The following is a 22,957-nucleotide window of genomic DNA, read 5'->3' as shown; positions in this document are numbered from 1 at the left end:
CGAAGTCTTCCCTTCGTCTTGCAATGGAGAGGACGAAGGGTGACCGCGCCAGTCATCATCCGGCCGGCGCTCTCGGCTCACTCGGGCGTGGTCTTCGTTGGTGTAGCGAGGCGACGAAGGCGTGGAGCGAAGGGTAGCGTCTTCGCCTTCGCCCCAACAGCTTGTCTACGACCTGACTAAGCGGATCACATGATGGTCAGCTGCTCCAAGCGGTAAAGGAGACCTTCCGCGATAAGCCTGGTGAAACTGAATTCAAGTTGGAGCATATATGACGTGATCTTCATCATCAACCAAAGTGGTGCATACGACATGATGACTTCGACTCTAGCGATGAGCATACGATCCGCCTCAGTGTGGAGGAGGATTATAGCTCCATATTGTCCCATAATATTGAAACACCATGCTCTATTGTGGAGGAGATAGGGCAAGAGCGCAACAAGGGTAAAGTGCTAGTAACGAGCAACAATGAAACCTCTCACAAGAAGACCAAAATGAAGCAACTCAGCAAGGCTAGCGAGAAGATAAATTAAACAAAATTATACGAACAATTAACCAAGTATGAATGAAGACATGAAAAAGATCCATACGTTGATCGTAAAAAGTTGGCTAAACAATTAAAAAATAGAAAATGAAGAAAAAAATTCGAGAAGTGTGATGACAATGATGAGTAGTAGTTTTATTTTGAACTATATATTTTTTTAATTTTTTTCATTTTATTTAATTTGTTTAATCTATACAGTTTTATTTTTTACAAGATATGATTTGTTTCATATTTTATATACTTTATTCGAATTATAGATTTTTCTTAATTATATGTTCTACGATTTATTTTGTGTTTTATTTTAAATATATGCTAGAATCCCACCGCATCCCGAAAGGCGAAAGGCCGAAAGCCCAGTCGGACCACGCCACTCCCAAACCCTAAGCTGAGCCTGTGACGCTTTCATCCAATGGTGCAAGAGCAAGACGCACCCAACGCACTTGCCTCCGACGCCGATCACCCCGCTCCGCCGCCCCGCCTCCTTTCTAAGCACCGCCCGCGTCGCCGCGCCGCTGCCCCTCGCCCGCCCCTGCCACCACCTGCGCCACCACTGCCCGCGCGTCGCCTGCCCGATCTCAGCCAGTGCCACTGCTGCGGCTTCCGCTTCCGAACGCCCCAGCCGGGGGCCAGGCCCAAGCGCCGCCCGCTCTGTCCACTCAGTTCCCTATGGCGCGTCGTCCTCCTCTGCGCCGAATGCCTCTCCCTGGTCCGCTGTGGCGCTGTATGCTCTTACTGCCTCTCCCTCGACAACCTGCCGCCCGAGGATTCCGCCGTCGTCTGTCGCCGCTGCAACCGCTATGTCCATCGATCCTGTATCCCTGCCGAACACCGCACGGCCGTGATCCAGCCGGTCGATGTGGAGGATTTCCTCTGCGTCGATTGCCGTCCCACCGTGAGATCGAAGAACGGGGGCTTCAATTTGGGGCTGAATCTGGATGCTTGCATCTGGGATCGTACATCCGTTGCCAGGGAGAACGCTCTGAGGAAGGCTGTGGAGGTGAAGCCCGCTTCTAAGCGGGGGAACGACGCTGTTGGCGGCAGTGGGTTGGTCGGAAGGGGCAGTGATGTTCCAGTTCTGCCGGACGAAGAGTTAGCTTTGCAGCTGCACCTGGCAATGAATGGATCACAGAGGATTTCACGTTCAGGTGGTGCCTCTGCCGATCCAGCCAAGGGGAAGAATGATGGGGTTGCTAGTAGGATTTGCAACACAAATCAGGATATTTGCGTAACAAATATGATGGCTCAGCTTGATGAAGAAGAACCAGGTTGCAACAGGGTATTAAAGGGCCTTAGGAATTCTGATTCCTCTGTCACAGTGGTTCTTGCGCTGGAATGTGTGAAAGGTAAACGCACTGAGGAAAGCATGAAAGCTAAAGGAAAAGGTCCTCATGTGATTACACAGAAGGATGATTTGGTGGATCCCTATAAGAAGTATAGTAAAAGGAGTTCAAGCAAATTAGCAAAAGATGAATATGTTGCAAGCCCGAAAATGTATGATGGGATGGACATAGAAGATGCTGATCATGATGGTAATGGGGTAGCTCCTATGAAATAGACTGCTTATACCATTCTGAGGTACTAATTTTTTTAATGAATTCCTTCCGTGCCATTCTGCAATGAAGTGCAGCATTTAGTGCAATTTCAATGTTGCCTGTTGGTCACTTGTTCAAGTAAATGTTACTTATATTTTACTGCAAAGATGGAAGATGTTGAAGCCACAAAATGCCATTGGTAAATGTCATCCGAGGTCAGATGATGATGCAAATCTTTATTAATCATGAAATGTCATTAAGACAATATCACACACTTAGGCAATGTAGTTCTTTCCTCATGTAGATCACTGTACCAGCTTTCTTTACTAGTTTTGTCACTGCAGTTAGGGATGAAACCAGATCGGTTACAGACGGATACCAGTGATCCTGCATTTTGTCCCATATCCCATATGTTTTCTCAGATCTCAAAACTGGATATGGAGCATTCGGATATTGATACCTATCTCATATCAAGGTTTTAAATTCGGCTAGTCAACTCTAGTCGCCTGAGCACCGATAAGTTGATTAATCGCGTTTAGTTGTCGATTCACTCGATTAGTCGAGCCTAGTCGACTCCTAGTCATCCTATAGTTGTCCACCTATAACAAGACCATATGTGTGTGTGTGTGTATAGCTGTAGCAGGACAACAATACTGTCGGGGACCATAATTAGGGGTACCCCCAAGACTCCTTATCTCAGCTGGTAACCCCATCAGCACAAAGCTGCAAAGGCCTGATGGGTGCGATTAAGTCAAGGCTCGGTCCACTCAAGGGACACGATCTCGCCTCGCCCGAGCCCAGCCTCGGGCAAGGGCGGCCGACCCCGGAGGATTCACGACTCGCCCGAGGGCCCCCTCAAGCAACGGACACACCTTCGGCTCGCCCGAGGCCCAGTCTTCGCCAAAAAGCAACCTTGGCCCGATCGCCACGCCGACCGACCGTATCGCAGGAGCATTTAATGCAAAGGTGGCCTGACACCTTATCCTGACGCGCGCCCTTCAGTCGACAGAGCCGAAGTGACCGTAGTCACTTCGCCGCTCCACTGACCGGCCTGACAAGAGGACAGCGCCGCCTGCGCCGCTCCGACTGCTGTGCCACTCGACAGAGTGAGGCTGACAGCAGCCAAGTCCGGCCTCAGGCGCCATAGGAAACTCCGCATCGCCCGACCCCAGGGCTCGGACTCAGGCTCAGCCCCGGAAGACGACGAACTCCGCTTCGCCCGACCCCAGGGCTCGGACTCGGGCTCAGCCCCGGAAGACGACGAACTCCGCATCGCCCGACCCCAGGGCTCGGACTCGGGCTCAGCCCCGGAAGACGACGAACTCCGCATCGCCCGACCCCAGGGCTCGGACTCGGGCTCAGCCTCGGAAGACGACGAACTCCGCATCGCCCGACCCCAGGGCTCAGACTCGGGCTCAGCCCCGGAAGACGACGAACTCCGCATCGCCCGACCCCAGGGCTCGGACTCGGGCTCAGCCCTGGAAGACGACGAACTCCGCATCGCCCGACCCCAGGGCTCGGACTCGGGCTCAGCCCCAGAAGACGACGAACTCCGCATCGCCCGACCCTAGGGCTCGGACTCGGGCTCAGCCCCAGAAGACGACGAACTCAGCTTCGCCCGACCCCAGGGCTCGGACTCAGCCCTGGCCTCAGCCGACGGTCTCCGCCTCGCCCGACCCAGGGGCTCGGACTCGACCTCGGCCTTGGAAGACAGACTCGACCTCGACCTCGGAGGAGCCTCCACCTCGCCCAACCCAGGGCTCGGACCGACCACGTCACAGGAGGCGCCATCATTACCCTACCCCAAGCTAACTCAGGCTACGGGGAACAAGACCGGCGTCCCATCTGGCTCGCCCCGATAAACAAGTAATGATGGCGCCCCGCATGCTCTATGACGACGGCGGCTCTCAGCCCCCTTACGGAAGCAAGGGGACGTCAGCAAGGACTCGACAGCCCCAACAGCTGTCCTTCCGCCAGGCTCCAGCGCTCCTCCGACGGCCACGACACCACACGAACCGGGTGCCAAAACCTCTCCGGCTGCCACGATGGCATGTACTTAGGGCACTAGCTCTCCTCCGCTAGACACGTTAGCACACTGCTACACCCCCCATTGTACACCTGGATCCTTTCCTTACGCCTATAAAAGGAAGGTCCAGGGCCCTCTTATAGAGGGTGGGCCGCGCGGGGAAGGACGGGACGGCGCTCGCGTAAGGCCGCTCGCTCCCTCCCGCGTGGACGCTTGTAACACCCTACTGCAAGCGCACCCGACCTGGGCGCGGGACAAACACGAAGGCCGCGGGTTTCCCCTTTTACGCCTGTCTCCCTCCGTCTTCTTCCCCCCTTCGCGCTCCATCTCGCGCCGACCCATCTGGGCTGGGGCACGCGGCGACAATTTTCTCGTCGGTCCAGGGACCCCCGGGTTCGAAACGCCGACAAATACACTATATCGCAGATAAGCAGATCTATTGACAATATCACAATATAACTACACAAGCATGTTTTCACTAAAAGTAAAAGGTAAAGATCACTTACCTTGGATTATACAACAACACACTGATTTCAACTCTAGGAATTATTAGAATGCCAAACCTGTAGGCTACTGTCAGTGACTACAACAGGAGGTCAGGACTTTAGGAGCATATGTAGAGGGTCGTCGGAGTATAGCAGGGCGACATGAGAGGAGGGCGGTGCGATGGAGAAGGGGCGACAGCGTTGGAGAAAGGGCGGCGACGCTGGAGAAGGGTGCACGCACGACTGTGAGCTGCGTAATGCGTGTACCGTATTGGTACAGGTACGACAAAACAGTGTTTGTGCTGTACAGATGGTGGGTTGGCCCATGTAACAAAGACCGGATTAGTGGCCCAAAATAGGCATAACTAGTCGCTTATTACCTCTAGTCGGACGACTAATCGCGATTAGTCAGCGACTAGTGATAGGAAAGTAATCCTTGATTGTTGCCAGTTTACTTATTCTGTTTTAGTAAATAACTAATATGGTAGTAGTCCAGTCCTATATGGACATGTCTGGTCGGTAGGATCAAGGCTGATAGCAGTCTAGTTTATTTCCTTGTAATGGTTAGTTTGTTTCCATGTAATGTTCTATAAATATATGGCCTTAGAGGCTAAGAAAAGGCAGTCAATAGGGCGCCACCAAAACCACTTGTTCTGTCTCTGAGTTTCCAGAGAGCGCGCGTGTGTGTGAGACTAACCTAGGAGGTAGGAGCTCGCTAGCAACCTGCTTAAGGTTGTCTCTCTGTCGTGGTTTCTAACAATTGGTATCAAAGCCAAGGGGTGCCAAGATGTCATCAGGGAAGACTGTTGACATCAGTGCGACATTTAATAAGTCCAGCGACGACACCTCCAAAGACGGAGCAGTGGTCCAACGAGTAATCCGTGAGGTGAGTACAGGGTGTGGATATCCCACACTCACCAAGACCAATTACTCGGACTGGGCGCTCCTGATGAAGGTGAAGCTGAGGGCGAGGATGCTGTGGGACGTCATCGAGCATAGAGGAGCAGACATTCATGAAGAAATGATGGCACTCGACGCTCTCTGCAGCGTGGTGCCACCAGAGATGTTGTCTTCGATCGCTGATAAGCTTACGACAAAGGAGGCGTGGAAGACCATTGCAGACCTGCGTGTCGGCGATGATCGCATGAAGAAGACTGTTGCCATGCTACTTCAGAGGAAGTTTGACTTGGCGACGTTCAACGACGGTTGGTCCATCGAAGATTTCACGCTGCGCCTAAATGGCATGGCAGCGGAACTCTCCACCCTTGGAGCTGGCGTTGAAGAGAAGATCATGGAGAAGATTGCTCGCAGCGTTCCGTCGCGGTTCAAGCAAATCGTCCTCTCCATCACCACTCTGCTCGATCTGTCAACCTTCTCTATCTCTAACATGGTTGGGAGACGCCTTTGAGGAGGCCCCAGGATCACTGCATTACATTGGTCGACTCTACCTCACGGAAGAAGAGTGGAATGCCCGACGCAAGAAGGAAGTCGGGCACCACCCTGACAGCAGTTCCGGTGGAGGATCAGGGCACCGTGGTGGAGGGTATCGTGGCCGAGGAGGGCGCTCACCAGGTGGGCCACCGTCTAGAAAGGCCACCAGTGATGAGTGTAGAAGGTGTGGTAAGATGGGACACTGGGCGCGCGAGTGTCCATCAAAGCACAAGAAGGAGCAAGCACATGCTGTCCAAGAAGAAGAGGAGGCTACACTTCTTGTCGCAAGAACGTTCCCGGTAAAATCCTCCTTAGAACTTCAATCATGCTGCAAGATGTCTGGTTCTCATCTAGAGATCAGGGAGAAGGTGTTTCTGCAGCGTGAAGAAGAGGAGAAACTGGAGGAGGGAACCTGGATCTTGGACACTGGAGCCACAAACCATATGTCTGGATCCAGGGCTGTATTCACTAATCTTGACACAAAAGTGCTGGGCACTGTCCGATTTGGTGACAATTTGGTGGCTCGGATTGAGGGACGAGGAACCATCAAGTTCATGTGCAAGAATGGCGAGACCCGGTCATTTGTTGGCGCTTATTTCATTCCCCGATTGACAACGAACATCATTAGTATTAGGCAACTTGATGAAGCGAAGTACAAGATCCATGTTGATGATGGGGTGATGCATATTCAGGAACCTGATGGAAGATTACTGGCAAGAATAGTGCGGGTTGAAAACAGGCTGTATCTTCTCCATTTGAAGATACAACGGCCTGTGTGCCTAGAAGTGCGTGGTCGTGAAGATGAAGTAGCCTGGCGGTGGCATGAGAGGTTTGGCCATGTCAATATGGCTGCACTACGAAAACTGGAGAAGGAAGAATTGGTTCAAGGCTTGCCCAAGCTCGGACAGGTTGAAAGAGTGTGCGAGGCCTGCCAGGCAGGCAAGCAGAAGCACACCTCCTTCTCGGCACATGCGAATACTGGGTGAAGCAGCGCTTGGATTTGGTGCATGGTGATCTGTGTGGTCCCATTACACCAATGACACCAATAGGTAATAAATACTTCTTGCTGTTGGTGGATGATCTGAGCAGATACATGTGGATGGCTGCCATCTCATCAAAGGACCAAGCTGTTGATGCCGTGAAAAGAATTCAGATGCAAGTTGAAGGAGAGTCTGGACTCAAGCTGAAGACACTCCGAACTGATCGAGGTGGAGAGTTCACCTCGGATGAGTTCGCGGAGTATTGTGCGGCTGGTGATGTTCACCGACAACACACTGCGCCGTACAGTCCTCAACAGAATGGCGTAGTGGAGCGCTGGAATGGGACTGTTGTAGCAACAACGAGTATGCTCAAGGCGAAGAAACTCCCTGGTTGGTTTTGGGGAGAGGTGGTAAAAATAGCTGTGTATGTTTTGAACAGGTGCCCAACCAAGAGTGTAGATGTGATGACTCCATTTGAGGCGTGGCACGACAAGAAGCCGGCAGTGCACCACCTCAAGACGTTCGGCTGCATCGTCTACGTCCGCAACGCCGTACCTCATCTGAAGAAGCTGGAGGATCAAGGAAGGAAGATGATCTTCATCGGCTATGAAGAAGGCACGAAGGCGTACCACGCCTACGACCCCATCACCGAGCGCGTCCATGTTTCAAGGGACGCCATCTTCGATGAGCAGGCCCAGTGGGTCTGCGAAACCCACGGCGACACCATCTCAGCCAATGAAGACCATGATGTGTTTACAATGGAATATGCCATCAAGAAGCAAACACATCCTGAGGAAGAAGAAACAGTTGAGGAATCTAGAGATGAGCAAGCCGCTGGGCAATCTGAAGATGAGCAATCTGCTGGGGGTCTGTCCCCTCTGACCCCTCATGTTGATGCAGGGCATGTATCGGAAGAGGAGAATGAGATGCAGGGAGTGGAGTTTGCTTAACCACCGGAGGGAAATATTGATGAATATCTAGATGCCTATCGAGCAGAAGATGATCCACTCAGGTTCCGCAAGATTGATGGACTACTTGAATCCACAACTCCACCCGGTTATGCAACAAGGAGGCTGCTAGATGAGGAGTTACATGCAGTAAGTGCTGATGAACCAGTCTCCTTTGGTGAAGCAGAAAGGAGTCCGAGCTGGAGGAAAGCAGTCATGGAGGAGATGAAATCAATTGAAGATAACCAGACCTGGACACTTGCATATCTCCTCTAGGGCGCAAGGCAATCGGTCTCAAATGGGTATATAAGGTGAAAAGGGATGAGCAAGGTGCAGTATCCAAACACAAGGCACGACTGGTAGTAAAGGGATATGCACAACAACATGGTATTGACTATGATGAGGTATTTGCTCTAGTAGCCAGGCTTGATTCAGTGAGGTTGCTTATTGCACTTGCATCACATGAGGGTTGGGTGGGAAGTGCATCATATGGACGTGAAATCAACATTCTTAAATGGTGAATTGGGTGAAGAAGTATAGGTGTAGCAGCCATCAGGCTTTGTGGTCACTGGCAAAGAGCACAAGGTGCTCAAACTGAGGAAGGCACTATATGGGCTACACCAAGCACCTCGAGCCTGGATTGAAAAGTCTCTTGGCTTCAGGAAGAGCAGTTCAGAGCTTGCTATTTATCTCAGGAGAAACATCAAATCACAGTTGGTGGTTGGAGTGTATGTGGATGATTTGATAATCACTGGAACCAATTGTGAGGACATCAATCTATTCAAGAAAGAGATGGCAGCTGTTTTCAAGATGACAGACCTGGGATTACTGAAGTATTATCTGGGCATTGAAGTAAGGCAGAACAAGGAGGGAATATCTCTCATCCAAGGAGCCTACGCAGCACAAATTCTGGAGAGGAATGGTATGAAAGAATGCAACCCGTGTCAGACTCCCATTGAGACACGGTTGAAGCTGAGCAAACTAAGTACTGAACCCCTGGTGGATGCCACTATATACCGAAGCGTAGTAGGAAGTTTGAGGTACTTGGTCAACACTCGACCTGACCTTGCTTTTGCTGTGGGTTATGTCAACCAGTTTCTAGAAGAACCACACAAAGATCACATGATGGCTGTAAAGCACATCCTGAGGTACGTGAAGGGGACCAAGAATTGGGGTCTGCGGTTTTGCAGGAAGAGAAGAAAGGAGGTTGGGCTGATTGGGTACAGTGATAGTGATTATGCTGGGATGATGATGGCAGGAAGAACACGACTGGAGTAATCTTCTTCCTGAACAATAGTCCAGTTACTTGGACATAAATGAAGCAAAAGGTGGTGGCTCAGTCAACCTGTGAAGCAGAATACATAGCTGCTGCCAATGCAGCTTGTCAGGCATTATGGCTAGCAAGGGTACTGGCAGGGGTACAAGGAGTATCAAGGAAAGCTCCAATGTTCAAGGTGGACAACAAATCAGGCATTGCTCTCATCAAGAACCCAGTGCTACATGGTCAGAGCAAGCATATAGAAGTAAAGTATCATTTTGTCCGGGAGTGTGCTAATAATGGGCAGGTCAAGGTGGATTTCATCAGAAGCGAAGAACAGTTGGGGGACTTCCTGACGAAGCCGCTTGGGAAGACCAAGTTTCAAGAGTTGCGCTCTAAGGTCGGTCTGGTGGATGTAGACAGATTGCACCACAAGGCTTAGGAGGAGATTGATAGGAAAGTAATCCTTGATTGGTGCCAGTTTACTTATTTTGTTTTAGGAAATAGCTAATATGGTAGTAGTCCAGTGCTATATGGACAGGTCTGGTCGGCAGGATCAGGGCTGATAGCAGTCTGGTTTATTTCCTTGTAATGGTTAGTTTGTTTCCATGTAATGGTCTATAAATATATAGCCTTAGAGGCTAATAAAATATATAGCAATCTGGTTTATTGCGAAGGTGCTGAGATCCTTCCTTGATGAGCTCGCTTGCTGGGTTCTAGCTGGAGCCAAGCAGCTGGGGAGCATTGGTTTGGCTGACCGGGTTTCTGCTCTGTAGACGTCGGGTCCTGCGTGGCAGGTCTCCCTGTCCTGGTGTGTTCTTTAGAAGTGTGTGTGTGTGTGTTCGGGTGTATGTTTGTGTTCTGTATTTTTGCCCTTTGTGGGTGTTTTTCTTCTCTCTAATATATAAAGATGCGCAGTCCTCCTGCGCATTCAAGAAAAAAAGAGGCTAAGTAATGGCAGTCAATAGGGCGCCACCAAAACCACCTGTGTTCTGTCTCTGAGATTCCAGAGAGCGTGTGTGTGAGACTAACCTGGGAGGTAGGAGCTCGTCGGCAACCTGCTGAAGGTTGTCTCTCCAGCGTGGTTTCTAACAACTAGGGCGACTAATCGTTTCCTAGTCGAGTCGGAGACCCTAATCGAGCTCGCTCTAGTGATAAGGCCAACTAATCGTGATTAGTTGGACGACTTTAAAACCTTGTCTCATATACATATAAAAATATGATTTTGAGTAGTTGGATTTGGATGCGATAGGATATTATTTTTTTGTATTCTGATACTTACTACCCATATAGGCCTTGTCCCTTTCGGGGTGGACAGATATCGGGAAATATCCGTCCTATTTTCATCCCTACTGCAGTCCACTAAGGCAGTGCTTTTAGCCTTTTACTAATTCATGCCTGGTTTTCTTGCAATCTATCAATAACCTTGCAACTGCCCCTCTGTTCTACTATCCGTGCATGGACCTAGGGACACTAGTACCAAAAAGGAAATCAGTATAAGGTGGCCATCCATAGTTCCATACCCCTACCCCTATTATATGTAATGTAATAACTAGGTGAGTTCCCTGCGTGTTGCTGCAAAATTTAAGGTAAATTGTGTAAGGAGAGGCTGTACAAATCTTGCATACTTCTATTGTGTATTTTTTGTATGAAGGAAAGGTAAGGATTGTCATAGCCATTCTAACAATTAAATTGAGTGAAATTATATAATTGGTACCAATATAAACCCACCTGGCTATCCGATAAACACAAAATAAGACATGTGATGAACAATTCAAACAAGTTTTCATTGTCACCATGACTTTAATTCAGGTACTTCAGTCCCTTGTAGGATTATCTATGCATCTTATAATTGCATGTTTATTCTTCTTCTTAGGATAAGGAAAATCTAAGTGTTGGCTGCATATTTCTATCACTTTATCTCGCATCAAATTTGAACCCCTTGCTGCCTACCCAGAGTGCAAGGTGTGCCCCATGCATAAGCAATTACTGATTATTTCTACTGATTACTGATAGGGATGAAAACGGGACGGATACAGCCGGATACAGGGTCATTCCGTATCCTACCCTAACGTATTTCTCTCGGATACGGAACCGGATACGAGTAGTTAAGATTCGGGACGGATACAGGACAGGACCGGGTAATAATCCGGGCGGGTAAGAAACGGATAACAGATACTACTCGGGTAGGTACCGGATAATTGTCGGGTAGTTCGTTCCGATGATATTAATTGTCCAACCACCCAACAAATACATAAATTAAGCAATACATAATCATGTATATGATAGATCAAATGTAGGAAAGTAAACCCATAAAATTGACATCATGCAGTTCAAAGTTACTAATTACAAGGACATTGTAGAACCAACACCGCAATATTAAAAATTCATAAAATATTCTAGTTTCACTCAAAAATTGGAAATAAGTTACAAAAACAAATAAACATTTTATATGAAGATAAAGACCTCGTATGAAAATGATAAAGTAAAGTACTGATTATGTTGAAACTTGGATACTTATAGTGATTTTACATGTAACTCATACAAATAAGTGAACATGAAATGGAAGAAACGCGGGCATCTTATAGTTCTTATGATCCAAACATTTTTTATGGTTATATAGGAACATATGTTGTGCCTCCGTAAAGTTTCATGATTTTTTGAGACTTTATACATTATTAATTTCTTGTCGTAGAAAATCATCAAAATACAATTAAATCCATCAAATAACGTAGTGTTCATGGTGATCTTGATGAAACATTACTTCCTTGTGTTCATGGTGATCATGGTGATCTTGATGTGATATCAGTATGTGCAATGAGGTGTTCATGGTGATCCCCTCCCTGTTAATGAGGTGTTCATGGTGATCTTGATGAAACATTACTTCCTTGTGTTGGTTCACAAACATCAAAGAAGTGACTAAAGCCAATGTAGAGACACTGATATCAACTTCAAATGTATATTGCTTCAAATTTCAAAAAGACCCCATCAACCAGATCCGAGACCTACAAATATTTGACCAAGACCTAGACATATAGAGCACCTCTAATGTCTTCCACCCATCCACAATTGTTGAGGGCCTGAGCAGTCATCGTAGCCTTTATTATCCATTTAGAACCAAATTGTGCAGGTTGGGGCAAGCTCAGTAGTCTTGTAGCCAGCGATCTTTCTAGGATTTTATAGATTCTCCAAGGCCCAATATACAAACAACAGCGACGCTAGAAAGGACTCGGGTATTTTACGGAAATTGGATAGGTAATCCCATCGAAGGTCGTGGATTGTCTGTTTTCTTAGCCCACATCCACCTGATACACGGAGCCCCGTTCAAAGTTTCGAGCATATGTACCCAACCCACTGTACTGCAAAGGGTGTTGAACCTTTTCCCAATAAACTAGACAATTTCCACCACACCTTTCCAAAGAAACTCTCTTCACTTATCAATTGCTTTAAACACCCATTTTGGCAAAAACCAAAGCAATCAAGTGATGGATACTAGTGTTTATCAACATGGTACTTGCCATGATTAATCTTCCAGCCCTGTTCATGAGTGAAGACTTCCAACCTGGAAGTTGACCAGCGATCTTATTCACTAGTGGCAATAGATTGGACTTTGTAGGTTAGTATTGTGAGCGGTAGACCAATGTAAGTGCAAGGGAAACCTTTCACAGCAAGACAACCCCAACACCAGAGGCTCACACATGAGTGGGGTTAGAGAAGGGATAAACCGAGGCAAACCTTTCTCCCGCAAATATGGAGATGATGTTATGAACCCGCGACCTGGTGAGCGATAGACCAATGTAAGTGCAAGGGAAACCTTTCATAGCAAGGCAGACCCAATACCGGAGGTTCCCACATGAGTGGGGTTTGGAGAAAGGATAAACCGAGGCAAACCTTTCTCCTGCAAATATGGAGATGCTTTTATGAACTTGTGACCTGGTGTCTCAGTGAGATAACTTTCACTGTTGTTGTCATGTGGGGGTGCACGTACAGGCGCCGTCGTGACGTGCGTCGCGCCACAGAACGCGCTGCGCGCGCGCAGGAGGAGGAGGCCACCGCAAGTGGACAAGTATGGAAAGAGAGATTAGTTTCTATTCTTAGTCCTTAAGTCTAGGAGAGTTGGGTTGGAAAGAGATTAGTTTCTATCCTTATTCCTTAAGTCTAGGAGAGATTGGTTAAGGCCCTTGGCCATATATTCCTGTAACCAGAGATTGAGAAGTTAAACAAGATCATTATCCTAATTTCCCGTCTCTCTCTTCTCCAACAAGCCGACGACAGAAGGGCACAACCTCGCCGGCGACGACGGACCGTGGCTACGAACTACGTAGTCAAGGGCCGGCTACCCTAAGTCTTGACATCCTTGACAACCTGGTATCGGATACCCGGTGTTCCTCGTCTTCAACCGCTCCACCGCCGCAACATCCCCCCACCACTGTGCCACCACTCAGCCCACCCCGCTCGCCACCATCAGCCACTACGTCGATCCCTTTAGCCATGTCTGAACCGACCACCGCCGATCTTGCCATGATGATCGAGACCTTGGCCACGACTGTGGCGTCCCTATAGACGACCATGGCCAATCTCCAGACGGAGAAATCTGCTTCCTCATCGGGCGGCCTTGGGGTCCACAATGGGTAGCACCACCATGATCGCCCACCAAGGTTCCAGAAGATGGATTTTCCCCGCTATCACGGGAAAACCGATCCTCTGATCTTCATCAATCGCTGTGAGTCGTATTTCCATCAGCATCGAATCATGGAGAAGGTATGGATGGCCTCCTACAACTTGGAGGAGGGCGCGCAGATGTGGTACGCCATGGTCCAGAGGGACGAAGGCACCCTGTCCTGGCACTCCTTCAAGGAGCTGTTGAACCTGCGTTGTGGGCCACCACTGCGCTTTGCCCTGCTGGTCGAATTGGCTGAATGCCGCGCACGGGCATGGTTGCCGAGTATCAAGATCGTTTCCATGCGCTCATCCCTCGTGCTGGTACGCTTGAAGAGGCGTAGAAGGTCCAGCTGTTCACCGGTGGTCTTCAACCGCCGCTCAACATCGACGTCCGGATCCAAAACCCCTAGTCCCATGAGCTTGGTTCGCTAGTTCGAACTGCTAGAGCAGTACACCGCCCGGCCGCTAGAGCGCTACCACACCCTCTGCTGTCGACTCCGGTCGCCCGACTGGCTCTGCTCGTGCCGCTGGGTGCCAAAGCGCCTACTCCCGCGACAATCACCGTCGAGGGCCACCCCATCAAACGCCTCACCTAGGCGGAACAAGAAGAGTGTCACCGTCAAGGGCTCTGTTACAATTGTGATGAAAATTCACCGGGGGCCACAACCGTGTGTGCAAGTGGCTGTTTCTCCTCGAGGGTTTTGAGGAGGAAGATGGGGCGAACACGGAGACCGCTGGGGACATGGGACTTGAGGACGTGCCCGTGTTCTCTTTCCGGACCCTAGCCGGGGTCGCTTTCACCGACACGATGCAACTGGAGGTCGGGCTCGGATCCGGATCCCTCGTCTCCTTGTTGGACTCCGGCAACACCCACAACTTCATCTCGGAGGTCGCTGCCCTTCGGACCGGACTGCCTCCTACAACACCAACCACGCCTCACGGCTATGGTCGCCAACGGCGAATGTGTCGCATGCGTCGAAGTCATCCGTGACGCACCGTTGACCATTGGTGGCGTCTCATTCCCCGCTGATCTCTCCGTCATGCCCTTGGCGGGATACAATGTCGTCCTGGGCACCCGGTGGCTCGTCGTGCTTGGCCCGATCGTGTCGGATTTCAGCAACCGCTCGGTCTCCTTCACATACCAGGGCCTCGCTTTCTGCTGGCAAGGACTAGCGAGCCCTCGTGCGCCAGCCGTGAGCACGACCACAGCTAGCAGCTCGCTTCTCGAGGAGCTCTTGGCGGATTTCGACGATGTCTTTGGCGAGCCGCACGGCGTGGCCCCATCGCGCAACCGTGACCACAACATCACCTTGGTGCTGGGGCGCCATCGATGGCTGTTCGATCGTACGAATACCCACTTTAGACAAGGACGAATTGGTGGGTCAATGTGCGTCCATGCTGGACCAGGGGATTATTCGACGCAACAGCTAGGGGAGTTCTCGTCCCCGGTCCTCCTCGTCGACTACCGCGCGCTGAACACCATCACCATCAAGGACGCCTTTCCCATTCCGGTGTGGACGCTGTCGCCTACCTCAGCCACACCATATCCACGGCCGGTGTGGCCATAGATTCGGCTAAAGTCCAAACCATCCAGGACTGGCCTCAACCGCACTCGACGCGGGCGTTGCGCGGCTTCCTTGTCCTGGCGGGATACTCGTCCACAACTACGACACCATTGCTGCTCCTCTCGCAGCTCTTTTGAAGGAGGGGTTCACCTGGAACGACGATGCATCAACGGTTTTTAGTGCCCTAAAAGAGGCGGTGACGTTGGCCCAGTACTGGCACTGTCGGACTTCGCCAAGCCATTCGTTGTCGAGTGCGACGCGTGGACCTATGGCTTCGACATGGTGCTGGTTCAGGAAGGCCATCCCATCGCTTTCTTTAGCAGGCCGGTGGCGCTGCACCATCGCTCGCTCGCCGCATATGAGCGGGGGCTCATTGGTCTTGTCCAGGTCGTATGACATTGGCGACCGTACTTGTGGGGGTGGCGCTTCACCGTCAAGACGGACCACTACAACCTGAAGTACCTGCTCGACCAACGACTTGCCACGATCCCGCAACACCATTAGGTCGGCAAGCTGTTGGGCTTCGACTTCACTGTTGAATACAAGTCTAGGTCGACCAACATCGTGGCTGACGCCCTCTCCTGCCGTGACATGGAGGAGACTGCCTTACTGGCTATTTCGTCACCTCGCTTCGACTTCATCAGCCGCCTTCGTCATGTGCAGGCCACTGATCCGGCACTGGTGGCCATCCACGATGAGGTTCGTGCGGGTACACGCACCGCGCCTTGGACAGTAGTCGATGACATGGTCACCTACAGGGGGCGTCTCTACATCCCACCCACCTCACCGCTGTTGCAAGAGATCATGGAGGTTGTCCATGAGGATGGGCACGAGGGTGTCCATCGCACGCTTCATCGCCTCCGTCGCGACTTTCATTTTCCCAACATGCGTCGTTTGGTGTAGGAATTCGTGCGGTCGTGCCCTACTTGTCAGCGGTACAAGTCGGAGCATCTACACCCAGTGGGGCTGCTGATGCCGCTACTCGTGCCGTCGGCGCCATGGTTATTAAAGCGGTAAAACGTTAAAACGTTATGGACCAACTTTTTAACTTTTAAATGTTTAAACGAATGTTGAAACGTCTTTTCAGACTTGACATAGAAATTCAAATATAGAATAAGTTCATACATAAGTTGAGTTCACAAACCAAATAGCATAAAAAGATCATCCTGGATCATTTGACTTTGGCCTTCGTGACTCATCTTTGAGTGGGTCATAGGAGTCATTTGCCTCACTATTTGTTGCCATTGAAATTCACTGTGAGCAATATGGTTGCACAATCAGTACTCACCAATATGGTTGAGCAAATAGAGCTTGAATGATTGATTCACTGTTGGGCAATATGGTTGCACAAAATCAGTACTCACCAATATGGTCTTTTGTGGGCGCAGTGCCATAGTTCGTGGAGGGCTGAGGGCAGTCTGCTGTGGTCTTCAGGCTGAGGAGAGCAGCGGCTGCCGGCTGGGCTGCTGTGGGCGCGGCTGGGCTACCATGGGCGCGAGAGAGCAGCGGCTGGCTGCCTGGCAAAGAGGAGAGCGGCGGCTGGCTGAGGAGAGGAGAGTAGAGCTGCGGCCGGCGCAGAAGAGGAGGGCGACGACCGGCTATGGCTGAGGAGAGGAGAGAGGAGAGCAGAGTTGCGGCTGGCTGAGGGAGTGAGGGCGCCCCGTCCAGCGCTGGCAGTGCCCAGGAAAGTGACCTAGAAAATGTTAAAGGCCCAGGGCGAGTAGAACGTCTAAAACGCCCTAAAACGCTATTTGGATGCTTAAACGTCGTTTAAACACTCGAAACGGACGTTCTACGCCCTAAACCTAAAACGTTCTGACGTTCCAACTTTTAAACACGTTTTCTCGTTTAAACGATGTTTAAATGACGTTTTAATAACAATGGTCGGTGGTCTGGGTCGACATAGTGGAAGCGCTACCCAGGGTGAACGTGAAGACATCCATTCTCTCCGTCGTTGACTGGTTCAGCAAGTACTGCCACTTCATTCCCCTCGCTCATCTGTACACGGTGGAGTCGGTGGCGCAGGCCTTCTTCGCTCACATTGTTCGCCTCCATGGCGTTCCACAATTCATCGTCTCCGACCGAGACCCAATGTTCACTTCGACATTCTGGCGCGAGCTCATGTGGCTTATGGGCACCAAGCTGCACATGACATCGGCTTTCCATCCACAGTAGGGATGGCAACGGACGGGTATAATAAATACCCGCCCTTGACGGTACCTAGGGCTGGAAAATAAGCTCGAGGCTCGCGAGCCCGCTCGAGCTCGAAGCGGCTCAGCTCGGCTCGGAGCGGCTCGCGAGCCTCGAGCGAGCCTGCCTTTTGGGCTCGTTCCCGTAGCGAGCCGAGCCGAGCCGAGCCGGCTCGTTCAGGCTCGCGAGCCGGCTCGCGAGCTGTGTCAAATTACTTAATATGTAAACTAATGATGGATATTGCCTAATTTTATAGATTGTCAGTTTGTTCCTTAGCGTTTCATGATAAATATATGACAATTAATAATTTAGATTCCTCATAATAATGAATGATATCTATATATTTCATATTTATATACTAATAATTCACTATATAATGCAATTATATAATATCACAGGGTGTGGCTCGCGAGCCGGGCCGGCTCGCGAGCCGCCTTCGAGTCGAGCCGAGCCTGGTTCCTCAGCTCGTGAAATGGCCGTGCCGACCCGAGCTCGGTCAGCCACCGAGCTGCACCGAGCCGAGCTCAGCTCGGCTCGTTTCCAGCCCTAACCGTACCCGCGGGTAAAAACTGTACCCGTGCCGTACTCGTCGGGTATCGGGTACCCGCGGGTACATATATATTATATATCTAAAAATAATACAGAAAAATTCCAAAAAAATATAATCATAACCAACAAAAATTCTAGAAAACTTATTCGTACATGGATTATGCGTCAACACATGTATACAGAACATAATATGAGAACACTTTAAGTCTTCATGATACATGCTCACTAGTTTTTCAGTTTTTACGGATATCCACGGGTAACCCGCGGGCGGCAAAAAATATCTGTACCCGACCCGATTTTATCACGGGTCGGGTACGAGCAAGACCCGCGGGTACAAATTCGTACCCGAACTCGAGGGTAAAATTGCCATCCCTAATCCACAGTCGGACGACCAGATGGAGGCCGCCAACCGGGTCATCAGGGTGTACCTGCGCTGCTTCACCGGAGATCGTCCTCGCCAGTGGCTGCGCTGGTTGTCGTGGGCCGAGTACGCCTACAACAGTGCGTACCAGACCTCACTCCGGACACGCCGTTCTGTGTGGTTTATGGCTGTGACCCTCCTTCCATCCACTCTTATGGGCCAGGGGAGATGCGGGTGGCCGCCGTCGCCCAGGACATGGAGGCTCGCTCGCGAGGCCTTCCTAGCTGATGTACGCCACCTGGAGCAGGCACAGGTGTCCCATAAGCTCCGCTACGACCGTCAGCATCGTCAGGTCTCTTATCAGGTGGGCGGTTGGGCACTTCTTCGACTCCGGCAGCGCACCACGTCCTCCCTACCTAGGATGACCCAGCTGAAGCCCCGATTTGTGGGACCCTAGCGCGTCGTCGAGATCATCAACGATGTCACTGTTCGCTTGGAACTACCCCTGGGGCCCGACTTCATGATGTGTTCCATGTTGGCGTGCTCAAGAAGTTCATCGACGCACCTCTGGCCTCGCCCCAACCCTGGCTGCCATCCACAACGACACAGTTATTCCAGAGCCACTGCGTGTCGAGCAAGCTTGGTTGGCGTGTGGGGTTCGTCAGGTACTTGTCCACTGGCGCGGCGAGCCGACGCAGTCTGCTTCGTAAGAGGACCTCGACGAGTTCCGCATCAAGTACCCCGACTTTCAGCTCGAGGACGATCTAGGTCTCCAGGGGGAGATATCATGTGGGGGTGCACGTACATGCGCCCCCGTGACGTGCATCGTGCCACAAAATGTGCTGCTCGCGTGCAGGAGGAGGCCACCACGAGTGGATAAGTTTGGAAAGCGAGATTAGTTTCTATTCTTAGTCCTTAAGTCTAGGAGAGTTTGGTTGGAAAGAGAGTTTGGTTTCTATCCTTATTCCTTAAGTCTAGGAGAGATTGGTTAAAACCCTTGGCCATATATTCCTGTAACCAGAGATTGAGAAGTTAAGCAAGATCATTATTCTAATCTCCCGTCTCTGTCTTCTCCAACAAGTCGACGGCAGAGGGGCAAAACCTTGCCGGCGACGACAGACCGTGGCTACGAACTACGTAGTCAAGGGCTCGGTACCCTAGGTCCTGATGTCTTTGACAGTTGCACCAGGCCTGCCTTTCTCTGAACATTGGAGCTGAGAAGTAAATCCTTCTCTGAACATTGAATGGGTGTCACTGAACTTTTTGTCTTCATCTTATGACCTGAGGCATGACCACAAATTTGTAGCACCAACATGATAGTACGGTGATCAACGCTCAAGGCCGAAGGAACACTACTTCATCATTTGCATAGAAAGAGACCCTATGCTTGGCTCCTTGGACAGCATGTGGTTGCAGCAGATTCATTTCAACAGCATAGTTCACTAGGGAATTAAGAACATCCATATAAACAACATCGGGGACAAAGGATCTCCTTGATGAAGTCTGGAGATGAGATATAGATCCCCCAGGGTCTGCATTCAAAATAATCTACTTCGAGTAGGTAGATAATAGCAGACATGAGATTCCTCCATCGCCAACCAAAACCCAAATGTTGTAATACTTCCAACAAGAATGATAAAAAAACTGGGTTAGAAGTTTTAGAAATGTCTAACTTCAGGAGGATGTGTGGCTTCTTTTTGTGGAGACTCCTAGCCATTTATTAGACAAATAAGAAGTTATCATGAATATTTCTTCCTCACACAAAAGCACTTTGATTTGTAGATATCAAAGTGGACAACGACTACTTTGCAATCAGCCCTTATGTACAAGCGAGCTTCATAGTCTGTTAGATCGTGATCTAATCATAGATATAACTGGTTTGTTAGGGGTTTTCTTATAAATCTACGTGGGCTGGTGGTGGGAGGGTTTAAGTGTAAAATGTGACATGGTTGGATCAGGCCATGAGGCTCATTTGCACGCTTGTACATAAGGTCTAATTGCACAATAGTATGGCAACGAAGGAACTAATTGATAGGCCAAGATTTTTCGTCACCAACTTCGCAAAGCTATACACAAGGCTACTCTGTCTGTAGTTAACTTGCATGGCATCCACCTTTTTGGGTAACAGAGTTATGAAAGCTCTGTTGAGGAGTTTATATCTGAAAACATGACCAAACTCACTAGCTGAAAGAGCCTGTAGCACATCACCTTTTATAATGTCGCAACAAGACCTATAAAAATGGCCTGGGAAACCCATCGGCCCTGGGGCTTTCTCCAATGACATGCCTTTGGTAAGTTGCCCGTGCTTCCTCTTCCAAGAATGGCTCATCATTGGACGCAAGACCATGTTGCTGTATATGGAGGGCAGCAATGTCTATTGTGTAGTCTGTCTTCAGTCGAACCTAGCAGATTATATACAAATCCAGAACAGCATCCTGTTTATCCTCTTGAGATGTGACAATCTGATCAATCTGAAGTTTAGCTGCAAAAGTCTCCTTGGGGATTCCTAGATTGACTGAGCAATGAAATCTTCTACATGTATGAATCTTATTCTCAAACAGTAACAAACAATTCATTATTTGTGATGTCATTGAGGCATCCTTTGCTGTCTTCTCATTTTTGTGTGTGAACAATTATATGTTAAGATGTTCAATCATTTCTTCGATGGGGTTATTAAGCATTGTACTGCATGTTCTACTGCAAATTAGTAGACCATATTGTCAAACTTACAAATGTTCATCAGAATATATCCTTCACTTTTTTCCTATAAACAATTATGGTGTTCATATCAATGAAAGGTACTATTGTACAACAGGTTATTGTTGGCAACAGGAGATGACAATGAAGCTTCAAACTGGAAAATGAACGTAGTAACTTCTGTTTGTGACAATACAGAATCAGCAGCAGCAGCACTTCCAAAACAGCCCACCACTCACCAGCCATGTAGTTGCTGGGTTTTCCTGCTTGCATGCTGCAACAGCTTCACATTATTGAAGAAACCGATGAGGCTTCTGTGGAATTATGAGCTGAGATGAACCTGGCAAGCATTGGAATCTGGTTTCAGAATGCTCTAATTTTGAAGATTAACTTGTGTTCCATTTTAAGCGTGTAGTAAGTTGCAAGGAAGCCCTTTACTTCTGTTCATAGGTTGCAATCAGTTTTGTGTGCTCCAAAGGTAATATTTGATTGCCACAGTTGCAGGGATTCAATAAATCCACGAGTTAGAAATGACCATTTGATGATGAATAAGAATGAATGTCTGCCTTGTGCTATTGGATATGGATACCAATAACAGACACATTGTCATGTATGCGGGTTTAATCCCATAACAATGAAACAAATATGTTGGACATGCAAACCTTTGTCTCAGCAACTTGGTCCTTGCTTGAGTTCTATTACATTTATATTTTATTTCATATGAGTTGTCTAACCCTCTTTCTTTGTCACTAACTGACTATTACTCCATTTCAAATATATGACATTTAGGACAAGCTTGTTCCAAGTGTCATTTTTAAAAACAGGGGCCTACCTCAAACAGGGGCCTACGTTAAAAACAGAGGCACAATATTTAGCTTTTGATACCCATGTTTACCTCGGTGTTTTGGTGACATTTAGGGCTGGTTTGGTGGACATAGAATTGGAGAGGATCCATGAAGAGTAATCCCCTCCTTATTCAAGTTTGAATAGAGAGGATTCCTTCCACATGGATTGAATAAGGAGGGGATTACTCCCTATGGATCCCCTTCAATTCCCTGTCCACCAAATCAGCTCTAAAGAGGTGTTTAAATGCGCTAGAACTAATAGTTAGTTGTTAAAATTAATTGGTGACATTCAAATGCTCTAACTAATAGTTCAACTATTATCTATTTTTAGTAAATTATCTAATAGCTAGGTAGATATTCATTCCGTTCATAAATATATGACATCGTGAACTTCTTTAAAAAAACTTCGACCATTTTCCTTATTAAAAAAAAGAGTTATCTTATACTTTTTTGTGATTTGTTTTATCACTTAAGGTAGTTTGCGCTTGACTTTTATATTTTTGAATAAATATTTTGAATAAGATGAAGGGTCATAGTTTTCGAAAAAGTCAACGACGTCATATATTTGTGAATGGAGCTAGTATTGGCTAGCTAGTTAATTTCACTGACAATTTTTAGCTAACTTTTTTTACAGCACGATGGCTGGCTGTACACGGATTAGCTGTACCCACGGGTTTTTTCTTGGGATCAATATCAGCAATGCAGTTCATCCAACGATAAACCAAATTCCAACTATAGAACTATGACAATCAAACCCGACTGAACAAAATGTTGAATTGAATCGTACCAGTCTATACTGGGGTTTATTACTCATTTTTGTACTTGCTGTTTTATTTTCCAATTACTTCTTCAATTGAGAGAAAGAAAGAGAGTAGTAAGAATTCTCTT

The 22,957-nt window shown here is 48.8% G+C and overlaps 1 protein-coding gene across 1 annotated transcript; it reads left to right on the top strand.

Moving 5' to 3' along the window:
* Window positions 1-940: 940 nt before the first annotated feature.
* On the top strand, window positions 941-21,882 carry LOC100276982 (uncharacterized). Its single transcript, NM_001196143.1, has 2 exons — window positions 941-2,116; window positions 21,343-21,882. Exon 1 carries the CDS (start codon window positions 951-953, stop codon window positions 2,094-2,096), a length of 1,146 nt encoding a protein of 381 aa, NP_001183072.1. The 5' UTR covers window positions 941-950; the 3' UTR covers window positions 2,097-2,116; window positions 21,343-21,882.
* The last annotated feature ends 1,075 nt before the right edge of the window (window positions 21,883-22,957 follow it).

The sequence above is a fragment of the Zea mays genome, chromosome 9 (genome assembly GCF_902167145.1).
Source record: "Zea mays cultivar B73 chromosome 9, Zm-B73-REFERENCE-NAM-5.0, whole genome shotgun sequence".
NCBI lineage: Eukaryota > Viridiplantae > Streptophyta > Magnoliopsida > Poales > Poaceae > Zea > Zea mays.
Note: the sequence above shows the minus strand (reverse complement) of the source record. Positions and strands in the feature narration are given on the sequence as shown.